This window comes from Salmo salar, chromosome ssa21 (assembly GCF_905237065.1).
Source record: "Salmo salar chromosome ssa21, Ssal_v3.1, whole genome shotgun sequence".
Classification (NCBI taxonomy): Eukaryota; Metazoa; Chordata; class Actinopteri; order Salmoniformes; family Salmonidae; genus Salmo; species Salmo salar.
The window spans coordinates 57,710,480-57,737,467 of record NC_059462.1 but is presented as its reverse complement, the minus strand read 5'-3'; the positions used below and the strand labels follow the sequence as shown (position 1 = coordinate 57,737,467).

Sequence of the window (26,988 nt, the reverse complement as noted above, 5' to 3'; positions counted from 1 at the left end):
CTGGTACCCCGTGTATATAGCCTGGTACCCTGTGTATATAGCCTGGTACCCTGTGTATATAGCCTGGCACCCTGTGTATATCGCCAAGATATCGTTACTTTAGGGGCCTAGTTACTTATGACTCGAAGGACTCTACAGACATGTCGATAGACCAACTGTAAGCCAGCCTTAAAACCTGCAACACGACAAGTGTGATAGCCCTATTAAACAACCAGCCCTATTAAACAACCAGCCCTATTAAACAACCAGCCCTATTAAACAACCAGGCCTATTAAACAACCAGGCCTATTAAACAACCAGGCCTATTAAACAACCAGGCCTATTAAACAACCAGCCCTATTAAACAACCAGCCCTATTAAACAACTAGCCCTATTAAACAACCAGCCCTATTAAACAACTAGCCCTATTAAACAACCAGCCCTATTAAACAACTAGCCCTATTAAACAACCAGCCCTATTAAACAACTAGCCCTATTAAACAACCAGCCCTATTAAACAACCAGCCCTATTAAACAACTAGCCCTATTAAACAACCAGCCCTATTAAACAACCAGCCCTATTAAACAACCAGCCCTATTAAACAACCAGCCCTATTAAACAACCAGCCCTATTAAACAACCAGGCCTATTAAACAACCAGCCCTATTAAACAACTAGCCCTATTAAACAACCAGCCCTATTAAACAACTAGCCCTATTAAACAACCAGCCCTATTAAACAACTAGCCCTATTAAACAACCAGGCTAGATCTCATTCATCTGGCATCCAACAAGTGAAGGGATTTAATTAAAGACTAGCATTGCATGTAAACTTCCTCGCTGTGACTCAGTGGAATGCAGAGATGACTCAAAGAGGAGGCCTCATTGGCCACTGTCCCAATTATGGTATTACATGTCGTCTTAAAGGGACATAGATGTAACCCGAGACAAATGAGTTTAGTTATGTTCTTTTGGATCGTGATATGCAGCTGTGTGGCCTGGTGAACATACTGCTGTAAGGCTGGGTTATCCTCTAAGCTGTGTGGCCTGGGGAACATACTGCTGTAAGGCTGGGTTATCCTCTAAGCTGTGTGGCCTGGGGAACATACTGCTGTAAGGCTGGGTTATCCTCTAAGCTGTGTGGCCTGGGGAACATACTGCTGTAAGGCTGGGTTATCCTCTAAGCTGTGTGGCCTGGTGAACATACTGCTGTAAGGCTGGGTTATCCTCTAAGCTGTGTGGCCTGGGGAACATACTGCTGTAAGGCTGGGTTATCCTCTAAGCTGTGTGGCCTGGGGAACATACTGCTGTAAGGCTGGGTTATCCTCTAAGCTGTGTGGCCTGGGGAACATACTGCTGTAAGGCTGGGTTATCCTCTAAGCTGTGTGGCCTGGTGAACATACTGCTGTAAGGCTGGGTTATCCTCTAAGCTGTGTGGCCTGGGGAACATACTGCTGTAAGGCTGGGTTATCCTCTAAGCTGTGTGGCCTGGGGAACATACTGCTGTAAGGCTGGGTTATCCTCTAAGCTGTGTGGCCTGGGGAACATACTGCTGTAAGGCTGGGTTATCCTCTAAGCTGTGTGGCCTGGGGAACATACTGCTGTAAGGCTGGGTTATCCTCTAAGCTGTGTGGCCTGGGGAACATACTGCTGTAAGGCTGGGTTATCCTCTAAGCTGTGTGGCCTGGGGAACATACTGCTGTAAGGCTGGGTTATCCTCTAAGCTGTGTGGCCTGGGGAACATACTGCTGTAAGGCTGGGTTATCCTCTAAGCTGTGTGGCCTGGTGAACATACTGCTGTAAGGCTGGGTTATCCTCTAAGCTGTGTGGCCTGGGGAACATACTGCTGTAAGGCTGGGTTATCCTCTAAGCTGTGTGGCCTGGTGAACATACTGCTGTAAGGCTGGGTTATCCTCTAAGCTGTGTGGCCTGGGGAACAGAGAGACGCCCCACGGGGGGGAGAGAGACGCCCCACGGGGGGGAGAGAGACGCCCCACGGGGGGAGAAAGACGCCGCAGAAAGAGTAATCTAGGATGGTCATCTGAATCAGGGTTAGTTTGGCAGCTGGGGTGAAAGAGGAGCGATTACAATAGAGGAAACCAGGTCTAGATTTAGCCTTAGCCTGCAGCTTTGATATGTGCTGATTTGAAGGACAGTGTACCGTCTAGCCATACTCCCAAGTACTTCTATGAGGTGACTACCTCAAGCTCTAAACCCTCAGAGGTAGTAATCACACCTGTGGGAAGAGGGACATTCTTCTTACCAAACCACATTACCTTTTGTTTTGGAGGTGTTCAGAACAAGGTTAAAGGGCAGAGAGAGCTTGTTGGACACTGAGAGAGCTTGTTGGGCACTGAGAGAGCTTGTTGGACACTGAGAGAGCTTGTTGGACACTGAGAGAGCTTGTTGGACACTGAGAAAGCCTGTTGAACACTAAGAAAGCTTTGTTGTAGAGCGTTTAACACAAACTCCCGGGAGGGGCCGGCTGAGTATAAGACTATAATCTGTGCCGTAGTCTTCTTCCTCTCTGCATGCATTCATCATCACACACACATATATATGTATGTATGTATGTATGTGTGTGTGTGTGTGTGTGTGTGTGTGTTATATATATATATATATATATATATATATATATATATATATATACACATATGTGTATATATATATATACACATATGTGTGTGTATATATATATATATATATATATATATATATATATATATATATATATATATATTAAAAACACATATGTATATACACATATGTATATACTATGTATATACATATGTTTATATATGTGTGTGTGTGTTGGGGGGGGGCCTGGTGTGTATATATATATATATATACACACACACCACCCACCAGCCTGTGGCTGAACCAAACGCTAGCAGTCGTAGCCTTAGTAAGTACTATTCCATGAGTACTATTCAGCATCAGTTTGACACCTGGAGAGGAAGAAAGGAAAAATCATCCTACTGCTGTGTTTTCATCTGTTGTGGGGCTGAGACCGTGTCTTAGTGCCTCTCAGACAACTCTGTGTCTCACACACACACACACACACACAGCCAGCAGGAGAAATCAACCTTTTTACACCTTTTGTTATTGATCTTGACGATGAGGGTGACTCCCAGATATGTGATTTACTCTCTCGATGGGACGGCTGGTATTCATGGTAAAAGTACACCAACTCACACTCCCTAACTCTTCTCCGTGAAGAGGGTTCCTTCCGTCGCTCTCGATATATATATATTTTTTTCCCCTTCAGACGTTCCCCTCTTGGGATTCCCAACCCTGACCCTTAGATTCCAGGTCATAGCCATCCATTTTCCATCTATCCTCTCTCCCCTCCCCCACCATCCCACAAGGCCATGCAGACACCATGACAGAGGACTGGCAGCTATGTCTGTTGGGGGGGGGGTCAGACTCAGCATTCTCTGGTTAAATGGGGGAACTTCTCCTGAGTCAATGAGTGGTAACATTTCTTCTCCCTCGATTGGAACTCTGTCACTTCCTCTCCCGCTGCCCCAATGGCATAGCTGAGATGTGTTGGCTATAGATGACATCCTGAAGTCATCGCCCGGGTTCCTCTGCAGCCAGACTGATCTGTTCAGGGAGAAAGGAAAAATCAAAACTATAAAATGAGGATGCAGGTTGCTGCTTTAGACATGTCATTGGTTCCTGCCCAGACAATCAGTGCCATTGGCCACACCTACTCTGTTGTTGTCAAGGGTGACCATATGGCATTTTTAAATGTATTTTTGTCTATTTATGTGAGACATTTAGTAAATCAAAGTTTATTGGTCATGTGAACAGGATACAGGGTGTAAATGGTAGGGTGAAATTCTTACTTGAAGGCTCTCCTCAACAGCGCTATACACATTTCATATAAAAAAAATCCCACAATAAGTAATAAATAAAAGTAGTACAAAAAGAAAAATGGTAATGTTTGAAAATGTAGCATTAGCTCTACGCCGGCGTTAGCTCGACACCGGCAGTAGCTCGACACCGCAGTCTCAGCCGGCGTAGCTCGACACCGGCGTCAGTAGCTCGACACCGGCGTCTGCGTAGCTCGACACCGGCGTTAGCTCGACCGACCGGCGTTAGCTCGCGCGCCGGCGTTGGCTCGACCGCGTGCCGCCGGCGTTAGCTCGACGCCGGCGTTAGCTCGACACCGGCGTTGCTCGACGCCGGCGTTAGCTCGACGCCGGCGTTAGCTCGACACCGGCAGTAGCTCGACACCGGCGTTGGCTCGACACCGGCGTTGGCTCGACACCGGCGTTGGCTCGACACCGGCGTTAGCTCGACGCCGGCGTTAGCTCTACACAGAGAAAGAAGAACAGGTGTTTGTGTAGGGCTGTGACAGTTGTGGATGATGGTTATTGGTCAGCCAAATCACCACCGTCACTGTAATAATTACATATTTATAGTACCAGTCAAAAGTTTGGAAACCTACTCATTCAAGGGTTTTTATTTAGTACTATTTTCTACATTGTAGAATAACTATGAAATAACACATATGGAATCATGTAGTAACCAAACCAAAGTAAAAACCATCAAACGCTATAATGAAACTGTCTCTCATGAGGATCGCCAGAGGAAAGGAAGACCCAGAATGACCTCCTCTGCAGAGGGATAAGTTCATTAGAGTTAACACCTCTTTTAACCTGTCTCCTCACCTTCATATACACTGATTTTGAAGTGGATTTAACAAGTGAGTGAGTGACTCTGGTTGCAGAGGGAGAGCGGGGACAGTAGCATCCATGCCGATTCACGCTAGTTAAATAACATATGGACAAGCTAGAAGTTTGTCAATCATCCCATCTGATTAAATAGTACCTGTCTTCTTGACTGCATCAAACAGAATAGACAAGCTAGCTAGTTAACGAGCAGCTACGCTAATTGAGGCGACATGTGAGTAGAGAAGCTAGTTAGGCTAATTGAGGCGACGTGCGAGTAGAGAAGCTAGCGAGTTAGCGAGTAGAGAAGCTAGCTAGGCTAATTGAGGCGACATGCGAGTAGAGAAGCTAGCTAGTTAGCGAGTAGAGAAGCTAGCGAGTAGAGAAGCTAGCGAGTTAGCGAGTAGAGAAGCTAGCTAGGCTAATTGAGGCGACGTGCGAGTAGAGAAGCTAGCTAGTTAGCGAGTAGAGAAGCTAGCTAGGCTAATTGAGGCGACGTGCGAGTAGAGAAGCTAGCTAGTTAGCGAGTAGAGAAGCTAGCTAGGCTAATTGAGGCGACGTGCGAGTAGAGAAGCTAGCGAGTTAGCGAGTAGAGAAGCTAGCTAGGCTAATTGAGGCGACGTGCGAGTAGAGAAGCTAGCGAGTTAGCAAGTAGAGAAGCTAGCTAGGCTAATTGAGGCGACATGCGAGTAGAGAAGCTAGCGAGTAGAGAAGCCAGCGAGTTAGCGAGTAGAGAAGCTAGCTAGGCTAATTGAGGCGACGTGCGAGTAGAGAAGCTAGCGAGTTAGCGAGTAGAGAAGCTAGCTAGGCTAATTGAGGCAACGTGCGAGTAGAGAAGCTAGCTAGTTAGCGAGTAGAGAAGCTAGCTAGGCTAATTGAGGCGACGTGCGAGTAGAGAAGCTAGCGAGTAGAGAAGCTAGCGAGTTAGCGAGTAGAGAAGTTAGCGAGTAGAGAAGCTAGCGAGTTAGCGAGTAGAGAAGCTAGCGAGTTAGCGAGTAGAGAAGCTAGCTAGGCTAATTGAGGTAACATGCGTTTTCCCCCAGTCCTTCTATTTACAAATAAACACTCTGTTCAGATTATTAAGTAGCAGCCTAAAGTTACCTGTTGTCTTTGGGACGGTTTAGCATGTCCTTCTCATCAGCAAGGTGGCGCCGATACACATGGCCGCTCTGTTTCTGGCTCCTAAGCAACTTTGCAGTATATATGTGTATGTATGTATGTATGTATGTGGGCAGTCCCTTCTGAGAATCTGGAGGCGAGCGAGTAAACTCCCATTGCCTTCCATTGTTATTGCTAATGTGCCATCATTGGAAAATAAAACTGCTGACCTACGATTTTAAGATTATCCTACCAACGGGACATTTAAAAACTGTAACATCTTATGTTTCACCGAGACGTGGCTGAACAAAGATACGGACAGTATAGAGCTAGCGGGCTTTTCCATGCACCGGCAGAACAGAGACGCTACCTCTGGTAAGACGAGGGGTGGGGTTGTGTCTTTTTGTCAATAACAGCTGGTGCGCCATGTCTAATATTAAAGAAGTCTCGAGGTATTGCTCACCTGAGGTAGAGTACCTCATGATAAGCTGTAGACCACACTATCTACCAATAGAGTTCTCATCTATATTATTCATAGCTGTCTATTTACCACCACAGAGCGATGCTGGCACTAAGCCCGCTCTCAACCAACTCTATAAGGCCATAAAGCAAAGAAGAAACAGCTCACCCAGAAGCGGCGCCCCTAGTGGCCGGGGGGCTTTAATGCAGGCAAACTTAAATCAGTTTTACCACATTTATATCAGCATGTTACATGTGCAACCAGGGGAAGAAAAAAAAAATCCTAGACCACCTTTACTCCACACATAGAGAGGTGTACAAAGCTCTCACCCGCCCTCCATTTGGCAAATCTGACCATAATTCTATCCTCCTGATTCCTGCTTACAAGCTAAAACTAAAGCAGGAAGTACCGGTGACTCGCTCGATAGGGAAGTGGTCAGATGACGCGGATGCTATCTGGGCTGGGCTTCAGTTAAACATTGACTTGACCCCCCCCCCCCCTTACACTCGCTGTGATGACTAAAGTGTTTTTATTAGGAATTCGTCTAATCTAATGTGGTCGTCTCTATGTGGCCGTGTATGGAAAATGATCTTTCTGGGCTTCAGTTAAACTGCAGTACCGAAACAACAAAACGAAAGGAGCGGTTGAAAACATGATTCTAGACCAGAACCCCTTTTACTTCCACCAGACTGACTCCAGGTCTTCCAACATGGCACCTGGTGTGGTTGCTAGGTGATTCGTGACTCATCTGTAACCCCACCCCCACTTGTACAAGGTATTTCATTAAGTTGCCATTCGTTCATCAGTCTGTTCTCTGGTCCATATGTTTTTTTTCTTCTTTTCTCGTCATAACGATTGTGTTGTCTCTAGCTCCATGTTTCTATAGTAACCATCTAGACAATGGGACAGAGTATTTTCAGTTGCCCCCCCCCCCAGCCTTCCTCCTCCTCCTCCTCCTCAGTTACACTGCGGTCCGCTGATCTTGTCCCTCCCTCCTCTAGCCTACTCACTGCCTGGTTCTGTCCCCTGGGCCTTGGTGTTGCTACATTTAACTTGCTGCATTAACAGGACAGTGGAATAGGTAGTGCTGCCTGCCTGCCTGCCTGCCTGCCTGCCTGCTTGCTTGCTTGCCTGCCTGCCTGCCTGCCTGCCTGCCTGCCTGCTTGCTTGCTTGCCTGCCTGCCTGCCTGCCTGCCTGCCTGCTTGCTTTGTCTCTCTAATGCCTTCTATCATTACACCAACAAGCACAAAGGGGGGGAAAGGCACTGGACAATATGTGGAATCAATGAACAAATGTCTTTTTAATTTTCCCTGCAGTTTGTGCATTCTCAATGATTCATAATGACTCATTATGGTTGGACTTCTTGAATGTGCTCTTTACTCTGGTGCTGTAAATGACAAGACCAGGTGTTTATTTGAAGTAATATCCAAATGCCTTAATTAAAAGGTATAACCTTGTCTAGGATTTCATCTTCACAAAACACAGGCTTTACAGATCTGTTCACTGTCTCTGCCCTGTTGGACAAACGACTCTTCTCTCTTCTCCTGTTGGACAAACGACTCTTCTCTCTTCTCCTGTTGGACAAACGACTCTTCTCTCTTCTCCTGTTGGACAAACGACTCTTCTCTCTTCTCCTGTTGGACAAACGACTCTGCTCTCTTCTCCTGTTGGACAAACGACTCTGCTCTCTTCTCCTGTTGGACAAACGACTATTCTCTCTTCTCCTGTTGGACAAACGACTCTTCTCTCTTCTCCTGTTGGACAAACGACTCTTCTCTCTTCTCCTGTTGAACAAACGACTCTTCTCTCTTCTCCTGTTGGACAAACGACTCTGCTCTCTTCTCCTGTTGGACAAACGACTCTGCTCTCTTCTCCTGTTGGACAAACGACTCTGCTCTCTTCTCCTGTTGGACAAACGACTCTGCTCTCTTCTCCTGTTGCACAAACGACTCTGCTCTCTTCTCCTGTTGTACAAACGACTCTGCTCTCTTCTCCTGTTGGACAAATACTCGGCTCTCTTCTCCTGTTGGACAAACGACTCGGCTCTCTTCTCCTGTTGGACAAACGACTCGGCTCCCTTCTCCTGTTGGACAAACGACTCTGCTCTCTTCTCCTGTTGGACAAACGACTCTGCTCTCTTCTCCTGTTGGACAAACGACTCTGCTCTCTTCTCCTGTTGGACAAACGACTCTGCTCTCTTCTCCTGTTGGACAAACGACTCTGCTCTCTTCTCCTGTTGGACAAACGACTCTGCTCTCTTCTCCTGTTGGACAAACGACTCGGCTCTCTTCTCCTGTTGGACAAACGACTCGGCTCTCTTCTCCTGTTGGACAAACGACTCGGCTCTCTTCTCCTGTTGGACAAACGACTCGGCTCTCTTCTCCTGTTGGACAAACGACTCGGCTCCCTTCTCCTGTTGGACAAACGACTCTGCTCTCTTCTCCTGTTGGACAAACGACTCTGCTCTCTTCTCCTGTTGGACAAACGACTCTGCTCTCTTCTCCTGTTGGACAAACGACTCTGCTCTCTTCTCCTGTTGGACAAACGACTCTGCTCTCTTCTCCTGTTGGACAAACGACTCGGCTCTCTTCTCCTGTTGGACAAATGACTCTTCTCTCTTCTCCTGTAGGACAAACGATTCTGCTCTCTCCTCCTGTTGGACAAACGATTCTGCTCTCTCCTCCTGTTGGACAAACGACTCGGCTCTCTTCTCCTGTTGGACAAACGACTCGGCTCTCTTCTCCTGTTGGACAAACGACTCTTCTCTCTCCTCCTGTTGGACAAACGAATCGGCTCTCCTGTTGGACAAACGACTCTCTCCAGTCTACTGTTGGCTAGAACTAGTCTCAGTGGTTTGCTATAATGGGAGAGGACTGGACACATTACCTTATAGCCTTATTCTAAAATTGATTAAAAAATATATCTTCCTCGTCAATCTACACACACTACCCCATAATGACAAAGCAAAAACTGATTGTTAAATTTTAGCAAATTTATAAAAAATAAACAAATATTCACTTAAGTGTTTAGACCCTTTGCTCTGAGACTCTAAATTGAGCTCAGGTGCTTCCTGTTTCCATTGATCATCCTTGAGATGTTTCTACAACTTGATTGGAGTCCACCTGTGGTAAATTCAATTGATTGGATATGATTTGGAAAGGCGTCACACCTGTCTATACAAGGTCCCACAGTTGACAGTGCACGTCAGAGCAAAAACCAAGCCATGAGGTCGAATTAATTTTCTGTAAAGCTCCGAGACGGGATTGTGTTGAGGCACAGATCTGCGGAAGGGTACCAAAACATTTCTGCAGCATTGAAGGTCCCCAAGAACACAGCGGCCTCCATCATTCTTAAATGGAAGAAGTTTGGAGCCACCAAGACTCTTCCTAGAGCTGGCCGCCCGGCCAAACTGAGCAATCGGAGGAGAAGGGCCTTGGTCAGGGAGGTGACCAAGAACCCGATGGTCCCTCTGACAGAACTCTAGAGTTCCTCTCTGGAGATGGTTGTCCTTCTGGAAGGCTCCCCCATCTCTGCAGCACTCTCCAGAACATCTCTGGAGAGACCTGAAAATAACTGTGCAGCGATGCTCCCCCATCCAACCTGACAGAGCTTGAGAGGATCTGAAGAGAAGAATGGGAGAAACTCCCCAAATACAGGTGTGCCAAGCTTGTAGCGTCCTACCCAAGAAGACTCGAGGCTGTAATCGCTGGCAAAGGTGCTTCAACAAAGTACTGAGTAAAGGGTCTGAATACTTATGTAAATGTGATATTTCAGTTTTATTTTATACATTTGCAACAAAAAAAAAACGTGTTTTTGCTTTGTCATTATGGGGTATTGTGATGTCATTATGGGGTATTGTGATGTCATTATGGGGTATTGTGTGTAGATTGATGAGGAAGAGAACTATTTAATACATTTTAGAATAAGGCTGTAATGTAACAAAATGTGGAACAAGTCAAATCAAATCAAATCAATCAAATTTATTTTTATATAGCCCTTCGTACATCAGCTGATATTCTCAAAGTGCTGTACAGAAACCCAGCCTAAAACCCCAAACAGCAAGCAAAGCATGTGAAAGAAGCACGGTGGCTAGGAAAAACTCCCTAGGAAAAACTCCCTAGAAAGGCCAAAAACCTAGGAAGAAACCTAGAGAGGAATCAGGCTATGAGGGGTGGCCAGTCCTCTTCTGGCTGTGCAGGGTGGATATTATAACAGAACATGGTCAAAATGTTAAAATGTTAAAATGTTCATAAATGACCAGCATGGTCAAATAATAATAATCATAGTAGTTGTCGAGGGTGCAACAAGCACGTCCGGTGAACAGGTCAGGGTTCCATAGCCGCAGGCAGAACAGTTGAAACTGGAGCAGCAGCACGGCCAGGTGGACTGGGGACAGCAAGGAGTCATCATACCAGGTAGTCCTGAGGCATGGTCCTAGGGCTCAGGTCCTCCGAGAGAAAGACAGAAAGAGAGAAAGAGAGAATTAGAGAGAGCATACTTAAATTCACACAGGACACTGGATAAGACAGGAGAAATACTCCAGATGTAACAGACTGACCCTAGCCCCCCGACACATAAACTACTGCAGCATAAATACTGGAGGCTGAGACAGGAGGGATCAGAAGACACTGTGGCCCCATCCGATGATACCCCCGGACAGGGCCAAACAGGCAGGATATAACCCCACCCACTTTGCCAAAGCAGAGCCCTCACACCACTAGAGGGATGTCTCCAACCACCAACTTACCATCCTAAGACAAGGCTGAGTATAGCCCACAACGATCTCCGCCATGGCACAACCCAAGGGGGGGGCGCCAACCCAGACAGGAAGACCACGTCAGTGACTCAACCCACTCAAGTGACGCACCCCTCCCATGGACGGCATGGAAGAACACCAGTAGGCCAGTGACTCAGCCCCTGTAAAAGGGTTAGAGGCAGAGAATCCCAGTGGAAAGAGGGGAACCGGCAAGGCAGAGACAGCAAGGGCGGTTCGTTGCTCCAGCCTTTCCGTTCACCTTCACACTCCTGGGCCAGACTATACTTAATCATAGGACCTACTGAAGAGATAAGTCTTCAGTAAAGACTTAAAGGTTGAGACTGAGTCTGCGTCTCTCACATTGGTAGGCAGACCATTCCATAAAAATGGAGCTCTATAGGAGAAAGCCCTACCTCCAGCCGTTTGCTTAGAAATTCTAGGGACAATTAGGAGGCCTCGCGTCTTGTGACCGTAGCGTACGTGTAGGTATGTACGGCAGGACCAAATCGGAAAGATAGGTAGGAGCAAGCCCATGTAATGCTTTGTAGGTTAGCAGTAAAACCTTGAAATCAGCCCTTGCCTTAACAGGAAGCCAGTGTAGGGAGGCTAGCACTGGAGTAATATGATCAAATTTTTTCGTTCTAGTCAGGATTCTAGCAGCCGTATTTAGCACTAACTGAAGTTTATTTAGTGCTTTATCCGGGTAGCCGGAAAGTAGAGCATTGCAGTAGTCCAGCCTAGAAGTAACAAAAGCATGGATTAATTTTTCTGCGTCATTTTTGGACAGAAAATTTCTGATTTTTGCAATGTTACGTAGATGGAAAAAAGCTGTCCTTGAAACAGTCTTGATATGTTCTTCAAAAGAGAGATCATGGTCCAGAGTAACGCCGAGGTCCTTCACAGTTTTATTTGAGACGACTGTACAACCATCCAGATTAATTGTCAGATTCAACAGAAGATCTCTTTGTTTCTTGGGACCTAGAACAAGCATCTCTGTTTTGTCCGAGTTTAAAAGTAGAAAGTTTGCAGCCATCCACTTCTTTATGTCTGAAACACAGGCTTCTAGCGAGGGCAATTTTGGGGCTTGCTTCCAGGGCAAGCCCAGCAAGCCCTGGCACCATGTTTCATTGAAATGTACAGCTGTGTGTCGTCCGCATAGCAGTGAAATTTAACATTATGTTTTCGAATGACATCCCCAAGAGGTAAAATATATAGTGAAAACAATAGTGGTCCTAAAACGGAACCTTGAGGAACACCAAAATTTACAATTGATTTGTCAGAGGACAAACCATTCACAGAGCCCAACTGATATCTTTCCGACAGATAAGATCTAAACCAGGCCAGAACTTGTCCATGTAGACCAATTTGGGGTTTCCAATCTCTCCAAAAGAATGTGGTGATCGATGGTATCAAAAGCGGCACTAAGATCTAGGAGCACGAGGACAGATGCAGAGCCTCGGTCTGACGTCATTAAAAGGTCATTTACCACCTTCACAAGTGCAGTCTCAGTGCTATGATGGGGTCTAAAACCAGACTGAAGCGTTTCGTATACATTGTTTGTCTTCAGGAAGGCAGTGAGTTGCTGTGCAACAGCTTTTTCAAAAAATTTTGAGAGGAATGGAAGATTCGATATAGGCCGATAGTTTTTATAATTTCTGGATCAAGATTCGGCTTTTTCAAGAGAGGCTTTATTACTGCCATTTTTAGTGAGTTTGGTACACATCCGGTGGATAGAGAGCCGTTTATTATGTTCAACATAGGAGGGCCAAGCACAGGAAGCAGCTCTTTCAGTAGTTTAGTTGGAATAGGGTCCAGTATGCAGCTTGATTGTTTGGAAGCCATGATTATTTTCATCATTGCGTCAAGAGATATAGTACTAAAACACTTTAGTATCTCCCTTGATCCTAGGTCCTGGCAGAGTTGTGCAGACTCAGGACAATGGAGCTTTGGAGGAATACCCAGATTTAAAGAGGAGTCTGTAATTTGCTTTCTAATGATCATGATCTTTTCCTCAAAGAAGTTCATAAATGTATTACTGCTGAAGTGAAAGCCATCCTCCATTTGCGAAGGCTGCTTTTTAGTTAGCTTTGCGACAGTATCAAAAAGAAATTTCGGATTGTTTTTATTTTCCTCAATTAAGTTGGAAAAATAGGATGATCGAGCAGCAGTGAGGGCTCTTCGATACTGCACGGTACTGTCTTTCCAAGCTAGTCGGAAGACTTCCAGTTTGGTGTGGCGCCATTTCCGTTCCAATTTTCTGGAAGCTTGCTTCAGAGCTCGTGTATTTTCTGTATACCAGGGAGCTAGTTTCTTATGACAGATGTTTTTAGTTTTTAGGGGTGCAACTGCATCTAGGGTATTGCGCAAGGTTAAATTGAGTTCCTCGGTTAGGTGGTTAACTGATTTTTGTCCTCTGACGTCCTTGGGTAGGCAGAGGCAGTCTGGAAGGGCATCAAGGAATCTTTGGGTTGTCTGAGAATTTATAGCACGACTTTTAATGCTCCTTGGTTGGGGTCTGAGCAGATTATTTGTTGCAATTGCAAACGTAATAAAATGGTGGTCCGATAGTCCAGGATTATGAGGAAAAACATTTAGATCCACAACATTTTATTCCATGGGACAAAACTAGGTCCAGAGTATGACTGTGGCAGTGAGTAGGTCCGGAGACATGCTGGACAAAACCCACTGAGTCGATGATGGCTCCGAAAGCCTTTTGGAGTGGGTCTGTGGACTTTTCCATGTGAATGTTAAAGTCACCAAAAATTAGAATATTATCTGCTATGACTACAAGATCCGATAGGAATTCAGGGAACTCGGTGAGGAACACTGCATATGGCCCAGGAGGCCTATAAACAGTAGCTATAAAAAGTGAGTGAGTAGGCTGCATAGATTTCATGACTAGAAGCTCAAAAGACGAAAACGTCATTGTTGTTTTTTTTTTTGTAAATTGAAATTTGCTATCGTAAATGTTAGCAACACCTCCGCCTTTGCCGGATGCACGGGGGGTATGGTCACTAGTGTAACCTGGGAGTGAGGCCTCATTTAACACAGTAAATTCATCAGGCTTAAGCCATGTTTCAGTCAGGCCAATCACATCAAGATTATTATCAGTGATTAGTTCATTGACTATAACTGCCTTGGTAGTGAGGGATCTAACATTAAGTAACCCAATTTTGAGATGTGAGGTATCACAATCTCTTTCAATAATGGCAGGGATGGAGGAGGTCTTTATACTAGTGAGATTGCTAAAGCGAACACCGCCATTTTTAATTTTGCCCAACCTAGATCGAGGCACAGACACGGTCTCAATGGGGAAAGCTGAGCTGACTACGCTGACTGTGCTAGTGGCAGACTCCACTAAGTCAAGGGGTCTGAATACTTTCTGAATGCACTGTAAATATATATATTATATGTATATATTTATTTGTATTACTGTATGTGGAGTTGTGGGCAGACCCTGTAGGTGGCGACCACTAGTGGTTCCTGTTATTGCAGACCTGGCTCCTCTTCCTCACCCCCCAGTCAGCTAGTGGTTTCTGTTATTGTAGACCTGGCTCCTCTTCCTCACTCCCCAGTCATCTAGTGGTTCCTGCAGACCTGGCTCCTCTTCCTCACTCCCCAGTCAGCTAGTGGTTATTGCAGACCTGGCTCCTCTTCCTCACTCCCCAGTCAGCTAGTGGTTACTGCAGACCTGGCTCCTCTTCCTCACTCCCCAGTCAGCTAGTGGTTATTGCAGACCTGGCTCCTCTTCCTCACTCCCCAGTCAGCTAGTGGTTCCTGCAGACCTGGCTCCTCTTCCTCACTCCCCAGTCAGCTAGTGGTTACTGCAGACCTGGCTCCTCTTCCTCACTCCCCAGTCAGCTAGTGGTTATTGCAGACCTGGCTCCTCTTCCTCACTCCCCAGTCAGCTAGTGGTTCCTGCAGACCTGGCTCCTCTTCCTCACTCCCCAGTCAGCTAGTGGTTACTGCAGACCTGGCTCCTCTTCCTCACTCCCCAGTCAGCTAGTGGTTACTGCAGACCTGGCTCCTCTTCCTCACTCCCCAGTCAGCTAGTGGTTCCTGCAGACCTGGCTCCTCTTCCTCACTCCCCAGTCAGCTAGTGGTTCCTGCAGACCTGGCTCCTCTTCCTCACTCCCCCAGTCAGCTAGTGGTTATTGCAGACCTGGCTCCTCTTCCTCACTCCCCAGTCAGCTAGTGGTTCCTGCAGACCTGGCTCCTCTTCCTCACTCCCCAGTCAGCTAGTGGTTCCTGCAGACCTGGCTCCTCTTCCTCACTCCCCAGTCAGCTAGTGGTTCCTGCAGACCTGGCTCCTCTTCCTCACTCCCCAGTCAGCTAGTGGTTCCTGCAGACCTGGCTCCTCTTCCTCACTCCCCCAGTCAGCTAGTGGTTCCTGCAGACCTGGCTCCTCTTCCTCACTCCCCAGTCAGCTAGTGGTTCCTGCAGACCTGGCTCCTCTTCCTCACTCCCCAGTCAGCTAGTGGTTCCTGCAGACCTGGCTCCTCTTCCTCACTCCCCAGTCAGCTAGTGGTTCCTGCAGACCTGGCTCCTCTTCCTCACCACCCAGTAACAGGTGTTATTAGGTTCTTGATAAAGAGTAAGTAAAACTCATGGATTTTTATTAAAAGCTCAAACCAAGTATATGTACCCCTTTTCTCCTTACACCTCTGAAGATTAGTGCCATGTTCTTCCTCACTTCACCTGACCTCTAACCCCCAAAGCGCTCACTCCTCCCCAACTCACGGCTGTCATGGTGACTGGTACCAGACTGTCTCTCTTCTCCTCCCAGAGGATCCCAGATGGTTAACAATAACATATATCCTGACAGAATGTAAACGTTATACAGTACATTCACCTCGCTCGCTCTGTCTCTCTCTCTCTGTCTCTCTCTCTGTCTCTCTCTCTGTCTCTCTCTCTGTCTCTCTCTCTGTCTCTCTCTCTGTCTCTCTTCTCTGTCTCTCTTCTCTGTCTCTCTTCTCTGTCTCTCTCTCTCTGTCTCTCTCTCTCTCTGTCTCTCTCTCTCTCTGTCTCTCTCTCTCTGTCTCTCTTCTCTGTCTCTCTCTCTTCTCTGTCTCTCTTCTCTGTCTCTCTTCTCTGTCTCTCTTCTCTGTCTCTCTTCTCTGTCTCTCTTATACTTATTCATATATATATATATATATATATATATAATTTCATGTGTAAAAGTCAGAACCCACATCATGGGTGGGAGGTCGTTGACTCCAGTCTGGAGCAGACCACCTATCTGTGTTTTTGTTTTTTTAACAGATAGGAAAACAGGAAATGGTGACTGTGTGCTGCAATGCTTCATGGGTTGGGGGGGTAGTTTGAACGTCAGGCTGTGTGGTCGTTAGATGATTCGCTGGGAAGAGGGACACTCCTTGTAGAATGTTTCTGTCATTATGTTAAAGAGTAGTCCTCCCTCAGTAGAACACAGTGGACACTATGGTGCTGCAGCCCTCCGTCAGTAGAACACAGTGGACACTATGGTGCTGCAGCCCTCCCTCAGTAGAATACAGTGGACACTATGGTGCTGCAGCCCTCCCTCAGTAGAACACAGTGGACACTATGGTGCTGCAGCCCTCCCTCAGTAGAACACAGTGGACACTATGGTGCTGCAGCCCTCAGTAGAACACAGTGGACACTATGGTGCTGCAGCCCTCCCTCAGTAGAACACAGTGGACACTATGGTGCTGCAGCCCTCCTCAGTAGAACACAGTGGACACTATGGTGCTGCAGCCCTCCTCAGTAGAACACAGTGGACACTTGGTGCTGCAGCCCTCCCTCAGTAGAACACAGTGGACACTATGGTGCTGCAGCCCTCAGTAGAACACAGTGGACACTATGGTGCTGCAGCCCTCCCTCAGTAGAATACAGTGGACACTATGGTGCTGCAGCCCTCCCTCAGTAGAATACAGTGGACACTATGGTGCTGCAGCCCTCCGTCAGTAGAACACAGTGGACACTATGGTGCTGCAGCCCTCCCTCAGTAGAACACAGTGGACACTATGGTGCTGCAGCCCTCAGTAGAACACAGTGGACACTATGGTGCTGCAGCCCTCCAGTAGAACACAGTGGACACTGGTGCTGCAGCCCTCCCTCAGTAGAACACAGTGGACACTATGGTGCTGCAGCCCTCCCTCAGTAGAACACAGTGGACACTATGGTGCTGCAGCCCTCCCTCAGTAGAACACAGTGGACACTATGGTGCTGCAGCCCTCCCTCAGTAGAACACAGTGGACACTATGGTGCTGCAGCCCTCCCTCAGTAGAACACAGTGGACACTATGGTGCTGCAGCCCTCCCTCAGTAGAACACAGTGGACACTATGGTGCTGCAGCCCTCCCTCAGTAGAACACAGTGGACACTATGGTGCTGCAGCCCTCCCTCAGTAGAACACAGTGGACACTATGGTGCTGCAGCCCTCCCTCAGTAGAACACAGTGGACACTATGGTGCTGCAGCCCTCAGTAGAACACAGTGGACACTATGGTGCTGCAGCCCTCAGTAGAACACAGTGGACACTGGTGCTGCAGCCCTCCCTCAGTAGAACACAGTGGACACTATGGTGCTGCAGCCCTCCCTCAGTAGAACACAGTGGACACTATGGTGCTGCAGCCCTCCCTCAGTAGAACACAGTGGACACTATGGTGCTGCAGCCCTCCCTCAGTAGAACACAGTGGACACTATGGTGCTGCAGCCCTCCCTCAGTAGAACACAGTGGACACTATGGTGCTGCAGCCCTCCCTCAGTAGAACACAGTGGACACTATGGTGCTGCAGCCCTCCGTCAGTAGAACACAGTGGACACTATGGTGCTGCAGCCCTCCCTCAGTAGAATACAGTGGACACTATGGTGCTGCAGCCCTCCCTCAGTAGAACACAGTGGACACTATGGTGCTGCAGCCCTCCCTCAGTAGAACACAGTGGACACTATGGTGCTGCAGCCCTCCCTCAGTAGAACACAGTGGACACTATGGTGCTGCAGCCCTCCCTCAGTAGAATACAGTGGACACTGTCGCTGCAGCCCTCCCTCAGTAGAACACAGTGGACACTGTCGCTGCAGCCCTCCCTCAGTAGAACACAGTGGACACTGTCGCTGCAGCCCTATGCTCTGAGCCTGCCTGGGAGCCTGGGATGGCTAATGGCTAGGCTGTGCTATGTGGCAGGATTGTGAGACAGAGGGTCAAGGACCTCTCCAACTGGTCAGAACCTGAGTCAGGGACTGACTGGTTGTGTTTTAATGTCTGTTGTGTTAATGTCTGCTGTTGTGTTTTAATGTCTCACAAACTGTTTCTTTTCTTTTGAAGAACTTTGAAGACCACCTCTATCTTTGTAGGTAATGGTTTCTCTCTGGTGTCTATACTGTAGAACCAGGACTGGAAACCATTTATATTTTCTCTCTGAAATGTTGGTGTCTATACTGTAGAACCAGGACTGGTAACCATTTATATTTTCTCTCTGAAATGTTTGTGTCTATACTGTAGAACCAGGACTGGAAACCATTTATATTTTCTCTCTGAAATGTTGGTGTCTATACTGTAGAACCAGGACTGGAAACCATTTATATTTTCTCTCTGATGGGTGTCTATACTGTAGAACCAGGACTGGTAACCATTTATATTTTCTCTCTGAAATGTTTGTGTCTATACTGTAGAACCAGGACTGGAAACCATTTATATTTTCTCTCTGAAATGTTGGTGTCTATACTGTAGAACCAGGACTGGAAACCATTTATATTTTCTCTCTGAAATGTTGGTGTCTATACTGTAGAACCAGGACTGGTAACCATTTATATTTTCTCTCTGAAATGTTTGTGTCTATACTGTAGAACCAGGACTGGTAACCATTTATATTTTCTCTCTGAAATGTTGGTGTCTATACTGTAGAACCAGGACTGGAAACCATTTTGTTTTTCTTATGGCATGTGTATGGGGGGCCATTCCCCTCCTGAAGTGGCCCTTGACATTGACACAGATTCTAGTAATGTCTTCTGTGCTCCCAGAGGCTGATCTTTTGTTGTGTTTCAGGGGGCCCGTGTCTGGCTGCGGGACAAAGAGCTGCTCCTCCCTGCTACTGTCAGCTCCTGTTCCCACGACGACGGATACCTGGTCCTTACAACCGACTACGGAAAGGTAAAGAGGACAAACTACGTACTGGGACAAACCAAACTACCTTCACTAACCAAGATGGTCTTCATCAGGCTAATTACTCTGTGTTGTAGGCCTATGTTGACTGTAACATCTCAGCAACAGGTGTAGTAAGTCAGGAGTAAATGTCAGTTGGCTTTTCATAGCCGATCATTCAGAGTATCTCTACCACTCCTGCTGTCTCTAGAGAGTTGAAAACCGCAGGTCTGGGACAGGTAGCACGTCAGGTGACCAGGTCAGGGTTCCATAGCCGCAGGCAGGACAGTTGAAACTGGAGCAGCAGCACTGCCAGGTGGACTGGGGACAGCAAGGAGTCATCAGGCCTGGTTGTCCTGAGGCTCAGGTCCTCCGAGAGAAAGGGAATTAGAGAGAGCATACTTAAATTCACACAGGACACCGGATAAGACGGGAGAAATACTCCAGATATAACAGAATGACCCTAGCCCCCCGACACAAACTATTATTATGCACCTCTCCTAGGGACGGCATGGAAGAGCACCAGTAAGCCAGTGACTCAGCCCCTGTAATAGGGTTAGAGGCAGAGAATCCCAGTGGCGAGAGGGGAACCAGCCAGGCAGAGACAGCAAGGGCGGTTCGTTGCTCCAGTGCCTTTCCGTTCACCTTCACACTCCTGGGCCAGACTATACTCAATCATAGGACCTACTGAAGAGATGTGTCTTCAGTAAAGACTTAAAGGTTGAGACCGAGTCTGTGTCTCTCACATGGGTAGGCAGACTATTCCATAAAAATGGAGCTCAATAGGAGAAAGCCCTGCCTCCAGCCGTTTGCTTAGAAATTCTAGGGACAGTAAGGAAGCCTGCATCTTGTGACTGTAGCGTACGTGTAGGTATGTACGGCAGGACTAAATCGGGAAGATGGATAGGAGCAAGCCCTTGTAATGCTTTGTAGGTTAACACTAAAACCTTGAAATCAGCCCTTGCCTTAACAGGAAGTCAGTGTAGAAAGGCTAGCACTGGAGTAATATGATCACATTTTTTGGTTCTAGTCAAGATTCTAGCAGCCGTGTTTAGCACTAACTGAAGTTTATTTAGTGCTTTATCCGGGTTGCCGGAAAGTAGAGAATTGCAGTAGTCTAACCTAGAAGTGACAAAAGCATGGATTCATTTTTGGACAGAAGGTTTCTGATTTTTGCAATGTTATGTAGATGGGAAAAAGCTGTCCTTGAAACAGTCTTGACATGTTCGTCAAAAGAGCGATCAGGGTCCAGAGTAACGCCGAGGTCCTTATCAAGATTAATTGCCAGATTCAACAGAAGATCTCTTTGTTTCTTGGGACCTAGAACTAGCAGTTTAAAAGTAGAGCATTTGCCGCCATCCACTTCCTTATGTCTGAAACACAGGCTTCCAGGGAGGGCAATTTTGGGGCTTCACCATGTTTCATCCAAATGTACAGCTGTGTGTCGTCCGCAGTGAAAGTTAACATTATGTTTCCGAATGACATCACCAACAGGTGAACTATATAGTGAAAACAATAGTAGTCCTAAAACGGAGCCTTGAGGAACACTGAAATTTACAGTTGATTTGTCAGAGGACAAACCATCTACAGAGACCAACTGATATCTTTCCGACAGATAAGATCTAAACCAGGCCAGAAATTGTCCATGTAGACCAATTTGGGTTTCCTAACCCTCCCAAATATTGTGGTGATCGATGGTATCAAAAGCAGCACTAAGGTCTAGGAGCACGAGGACAGATGCAGAGCCTCGGTCTGACGCCATTAAAAGGTCATTTACCACCTTTACAAGTGCAGTCTCAGTGCTATGATGGGGTCTAAAACCAGACTGAAGCGTTTCGTGTACATTGTTTGTCTTCAGGAAGACAGTGAGTTGCTGCGCAACAGCTTTTTCTAACATTTTTGAGAGGAATGAGATATTCGATATAGGCCGATCGTTTTAAAATATTTTCTCAGTCAAGGTTTGGCTTTTTCAAGAGAGGCTTTATTACTGTCACTTTCAGTGAGCTTGGTTCACATCCGGTGGATAGAGAGCCGTTTATTATGTTCAACATAGGAGGGCCAAGCACAGGAAGCAGCTCTTTCAGTAGTTTAGTTGGAATAGGGTCCAGTATGCAGCTTGAGGGTTTAGAGGCCATGATTATTTTCACTAATGTGTCAAGAGATCTAGTATTAAAACACTTGTCTCCCTTGATCCTAGATCCTGGCAGAGTTGTGCAGACTCAGGACAACGGAGTTTAGGAGGAATACGCAGATTTAAAGAGGAGTCTGTAATTTGCTTTCTAATGATCATGATCTTTTCCTCAAAGAAGTTCATGAATTCATCACTGCTGAAGTGAAAGCCATCGTCTCTTGGGGAATGCTGCTTTTTAGTTAGCTTTGTGACAATATCAAAATAAATTATGGATTGTTCTTATTCTCCTCAATTAAGTTGGAAAAATAGGATGATTGAGCAGCAGTGAGGGCTCTTCGATACTGCACTGTACTGTCTTTCCAAGCGAGTCGGAAGACTTCCAGTTTGGTGTGGCGCCATTTCCGTTCCAATTTTCTGGAAGCTTGCTTCAGAGCTCGGGTATTTCCTGTATACCAGGGAGCTAGTTTCTTATGACAAATGTTTTAGGGGTGCGACTGCATCTAGGGTATTACGCAAGGTTAAATTGTGTTCCTCAGTTAGGTGGTAACTGATTTTTGTACTCTGACGTCCTTGGGTAGGCGGAGGGAGTCTGGAAGGGCATCTAGGAATCTTTGGGTTGTTCGAAGATTTATAGCACAGCTTTTGATGATTCTTGGTTGGGGTCTGAGCAGATTATTTGTTGCGATTGCGAACGTAATAAAATGGTGGTCCGATAATCCAGGATTATGAGGAAAAACGTTAAGATCCACAACAGAGATCCACGGGACAAAACTAGGTCCAGAGTATGACTGTGGCAGTGAGTAGGTCCAGAGACATGTTGGACAAAACCCACTGAGTCGATGATGGCTCCGAAAGCCTTTTGGAGTGGGTCTGTGGACTTTTCCATGTGAATGTTAAAGTCACCAAAAATTAGAATATTATCTGCCATGACTACAAGATCCGATAGGAATTCAGGGAACTCAGTGAGGAACGCTGCATATGGCCCAGGAGGCCTGTAAACAGTAGCTATAAAAAGTGAGTGAGTAGGCTGCATAGATTTCATGACTACAAGCTCAAAAGATGAAAACGTCAGTTTTCTTTTGTAAATTGAAATTTGCTGTCGTAAATGTTAGCAACACCTCCGCCTTTGCGGGATGCACGGGGGGTATGGTCACTAGTGTAACCAGGGGGTGAGGCCTCATTTAACACAGTAAATTCATCAGGCTTAAGCCATGTTTCAGTCAGGCCAATCACATCAAGATTATTATCAGTGATTAGTTCATTGACTATAACTGCCTTGGAAGTGAGGGATCTAACATTAAGTAGCCCTATTTTGAGATGTGAGGTATCACAATCTCTTTCAATAATGGCAGGAATGGAGGAGGTCTTTATACTAGTGAGATTGCTAAAGCGAACACCGCCATTTTTAATTTTGCCCAACCTAGATCGAGGCACAGACACGGTCTCAATGGGGAAAGCTGAGCTGACTACGCTGACTGTGCTAGTGGCAGACTCCACTAAGCTGGCAGGCTGGCTAACAGCCTTCTGCCTGGCCTGCACCCTATTTCATTGTGGAGCTAGAGGAGTTAGAGCCCTGTCTATGTTCGTAGATAAGATGAGAGCACCCCTCCAGCTAGGATGGAGTCCGTCACTCCTCAACAGGCCAGGCTTGGTCCTGTTTGTGGGTGAGTCCCAGAAAGAGGGCCAATTATCTACAAATTCTATCTTTTGGGAGGGGCAGAAAACAGTTTTCAACCAGCGATTGAGTTGTGAGACTCTGCTGTAGAGCCAGAGACAATTACTCGATGCCGACATCTTTCTAGCTGATTTACACATTGAAGCTATGTTGCACTTGGTGACCTCTGACTGTTTCATCCTAACATCGTTGGTGCCGACGTGGATAACAATATCCCTATACTCTCTACACTCGCCAGTTTTAGCTTTAGCCAGCACCGTCTTCAGAGTAACCTTTACGTCGGTAGCCCTGCCCCCTGGTAAACAGTGTATGATCACTGGATGATTAGTTTTAAGTCTAATACTGCGGGTAATGGAGTCGCCAATGACTAGGGTTTTCAATTTGTCAGAGCTAATGGTGGGAGGCTTCAGCGTCTCAGACCCCGGAACGGGAGGAGTACAGACCAGAGAAGGCTCTGACCCCGTAACGGGAGGAGGAGAGACCAGAGAAGGCTCAGACCCCGTAACGGGAGGAGGAGAGACCAGAGAAGGCTCTGACCCCGTAACGGGAGGAGGAGAGACCAGAGAAGGCTCTGACCCCGTAACGGGAGGAGGAGAGACCAGAGAAGGCTCTGACCCCGTAACGGGAGGAGGAGAGACCAGAGAAGGCTCGTGACCCCGTAACGGGAGGAGGAGAGACCAGAGAAGGCTCGACCTCTGACCCCGTAACGGGAGGAGGAGAGACCAGAGAAGGCTCGACCTCTGACTCCGGCTCGCTGCTTAATGGGGAGAACCGGTTTAAAGTTTGTGTCAGCTGAATGAGCGACACCGGTTGAGCATTCCTACAGCGTTTCCCTCCAGAAGCCATGAGAAAGTTGTCCGGCTGCGGGGGACCGTGCGAGGGGGTTTATACTAACGTTACTATCTGTACTTACTGGTGGCACAGACGCTGTTTCATCCTTTCCTACAGTAAATTACCCTTGCCTTACGATTGCGTCTGAAGCTGGGCTTGCAGCACAGCTATCCTCGCTGTAAGGCGATCGTTCTCCTGTATATTACGAGTACAGCGATTGCAATTGGAAGGCATAATGTTAATGTTACTACTTAGCTTCGGCTGGTGGAGGTCCTGACGAACCACGTCCAGATAAAGCGTCCGGAGTGAAAAAGATGAATGAAAAAAATCGAGCGATGGAGGGGGGGAAAAAATGTAAATATAAAACGGCCATTAAAAAGTAAAAAAACAAAGTTGGCAGGTAGAATAGTAAGGTTAGCAACAACCGCACAGCAGCGCGGAAACAACTCTACACGTTGTGACACAACATTAGTCTGAGGCAGTAATTACAATAAAAAGCATTTTACATCATTTACAAAACGCAGCACGATATTTCTCGTGTTTTAGTCTTGTGAAAAACGTATAATTCTGTGTTAACCCGACCTCCTAAATTCATCTTGCTCGTTAATCTAAGTAAGTGGCTGAATTTAATAAGGTGACGGGGGCATCATATTGGGTTAGTTTTGTGTTTTTGAAAAAAAAAATAATCCAGAGAGCTTTGACTTCTGTACAGCGGCCGCTATCTTCAGGCGGCAGGTAGCCTAGTGGTTTGAGCGTTGAGCAGAATACTGATTAGGTATCTCCATTTCCCTTCATTTACTTTTTTTTCTTCTTCTCTCTTTTCTCCACCCGTCTGCTCTTCCCCCTCTTCTCAGAGCAGACAGGTCCGTTGCCCTAGCGACTCCAGACACACAGCATGTAGATATGCTGGTTCAGAGCCAGTACTGTTCTTCCTTCAGACAAGCATGCGTCAAATCTTTATTCATTTGCACAATGTGTTCCGTTCACATTGGCTTGTAAATGTGCAAACTTACCAAAAATGCCATTTGGTAGCGCCTACCTATATATGTATAACTTTGAGCTGGATTGCCTGTCTTTGTGTAACCGATGTGAAATGGCTAGCTAGTTAGCGGTGGTGCTCGCTAATAGCGTTTAAATCGGGTGACGTCACTCGCTCTGAGACCTTGAAGTAGTTGTTCTCCTTTGCTCTGCAAGGGCCGCGGCTTTTCTAGCGCGATGGGTAACGATGTTTCGTGGGGTGTCAGTTGTTGTTGTGTGCAGAGGGTCCCTGGTTCGAGCCCAGGTTGGGGCGAAGAGAGGGGCGGAAGCTATACTGTTAGATTTGCAATTTTGTGTATTTTCGTTTGTGCTCGTTAGCATATTTAGCTAGCAGCCTCCATGGATATTCGCTATTACTTGTGCTAAGGTTGTTAGCACATTGGGCTTTTTTTTTGCATTTTATGGAAACCCCTTGTGTACTAAACCGTTAATATCGTAAATCTCGGTATGAGAGAAGGACTGTATGACGATATGAACGTCTGGATACTGCCCACCCTAGCCTGACCTCCAGGGGGTGCTGTGGGGCTGTGCGGTATACCAGTGTTGAGTTGATTTTAATTAATCAATACATTTTATCTTATGCTACACAAAGATAAGTAACATACATTTTTCTAAACTAATCCAATCTGTTAGTTTGGATTTATTGCTGAGATCTTTGTTCCAGTTTAGATGGTTTTTCATTCACTCATCTTTTCTGAATGCAGATTGTGGGAATCGACTCTGGCTGGATTCCAATAGGATGTATGCTGGTCACTCGCAAAAACACAGCGAAGGCTTGGTCACCATGCCAGCATAACCAGTTAGACCAGCATCACACCAACACTGACCAGCATGTAATGTATGCTGATCTGTGATGGGTTTTTTTTTGTTTTTCTTTCCAGAAGGTAATGATTAGCAGTATGATTATCAGTTTGTGTGACGTGAATAGTAGGAATGCGCTCTACTCTAGCCAGGCTGAACTTATCTGTTGGGCTGGAGGGGAGACCTTCGTGTCTGAAGGATATCCTGTTGATTGAGTGAGAAGTCAGCTGGTGGGGGTAAAGTCTTTAGGGTTCAGCTGCTTGTTTTGTTCTTGAAGGATGTCGCTTTACTGTAAATATGTTTTTAGCTTTTGAACTTGGACTCGTCTTGGTATGTTTAGCGAGTCGTCATGCACTGTAGCTCCATATTCCTACCACCTATCCCCAGGCCTTCAGAGCTGGCCCAGAGGACCATGACCCACTGCCCCATCCCGTCCCCATTCCTAGGGTCTGTCCCGCCAGCTGTCCACCTCACCCGTACCCCCAGGCTTCATGCTATTTCTGGAGGCCTGTGCTGTTCTGAGGGTGGATCTAAATATGAACAGCATGTGTGTTCTAGTGGCAGCTAACTCTGCTAATGTAAAGAAACTCAGTACAAGGTCACAGCTTAACTCACAGCATGATTTTTCTCAATGGAGCGAGTCACAGGTACTTCCTGTTTTTGAGCTTCTGCTTGTAAACAGGAAGCAGGAGTATGGAGTCGTGATCTGATTTGCTGAATGGCGGACAAGGGAGAGGGTCTGTTATGCTTGCTTGTGGGTAGATTAACAGTGGCCTAGGACTTTATCGCCCCCTAGTGGCGAAGGAGACGTGTTGGAGGTTGGGCATCACGTGTCTTAATAACGCAGAGTTAAAATCGCCGGTGGCATGGAAAGCAGCCTCCAGATGTGTTTTCCTGCTTGTTTATAGCCTCATACAGTTCGTTAAGTTTCTGCTTGTTATATTTCTTGTCCTGAGGTGGAATGTATACAACAGTCGCGATACCAGCTGAAAACTCCCTTGAGAGTCAACATTTTGACCATCAGGTATTCCAAGATGGGTGAAAAACGGGTCGAGACATCCACTGCATTCAAATACGCAACAACACCAGTTGTTGAAGAGGCAAAACTCTCCTTTTCGATTTCCCCCGACTCAACTGTCCTGTCCTGCTTGGTGAATCCCTCCCACCTTCCTACCCCTCTCCCCCCTGCCCATCCATCCATCCCTCCCACATTCCTACCCCTCTCCCCCCTGCCCATCCAATCTCCCGCATTGCTACCCCTCTCCCCCCTGCCCATCCATCCCTCCCACATTCCTACCCCTCTCCCCCCTGCCCATCCATCCCTCCCGCATTGCTACCCCTCTCCCCCTGCCCATCCATCCCTCCCACACTCCTACCCCCTGCTCATCCATCCCTCCCACACTCCTACCCCTCTACCCCCTGC

At 46.8% G+C, this 26,988-nt stretch overlaps 1 protein-coding gene across 1 annotated transcript in view; it reads left to right on the top strand.

Moving 5' to 3' along the window:
* Window positions 1–26,988, top strand: part of myo10l3 (myosin X, like 3) — a 178,083-nt gene that overhangs the window by 2,509 nt on the left and 148,586 nt on the right. The window contains exon 2 of the mRNA XM_045704931.1: window positions 18,994–19,098. Coding sequence (XP_045560887.1) covers window positions 18,994–19,098 — 105 coding nt within the window. The remainder of the gene's footprint in view (window positions 1–18,993; window positions 19,099–26,988) is intronic.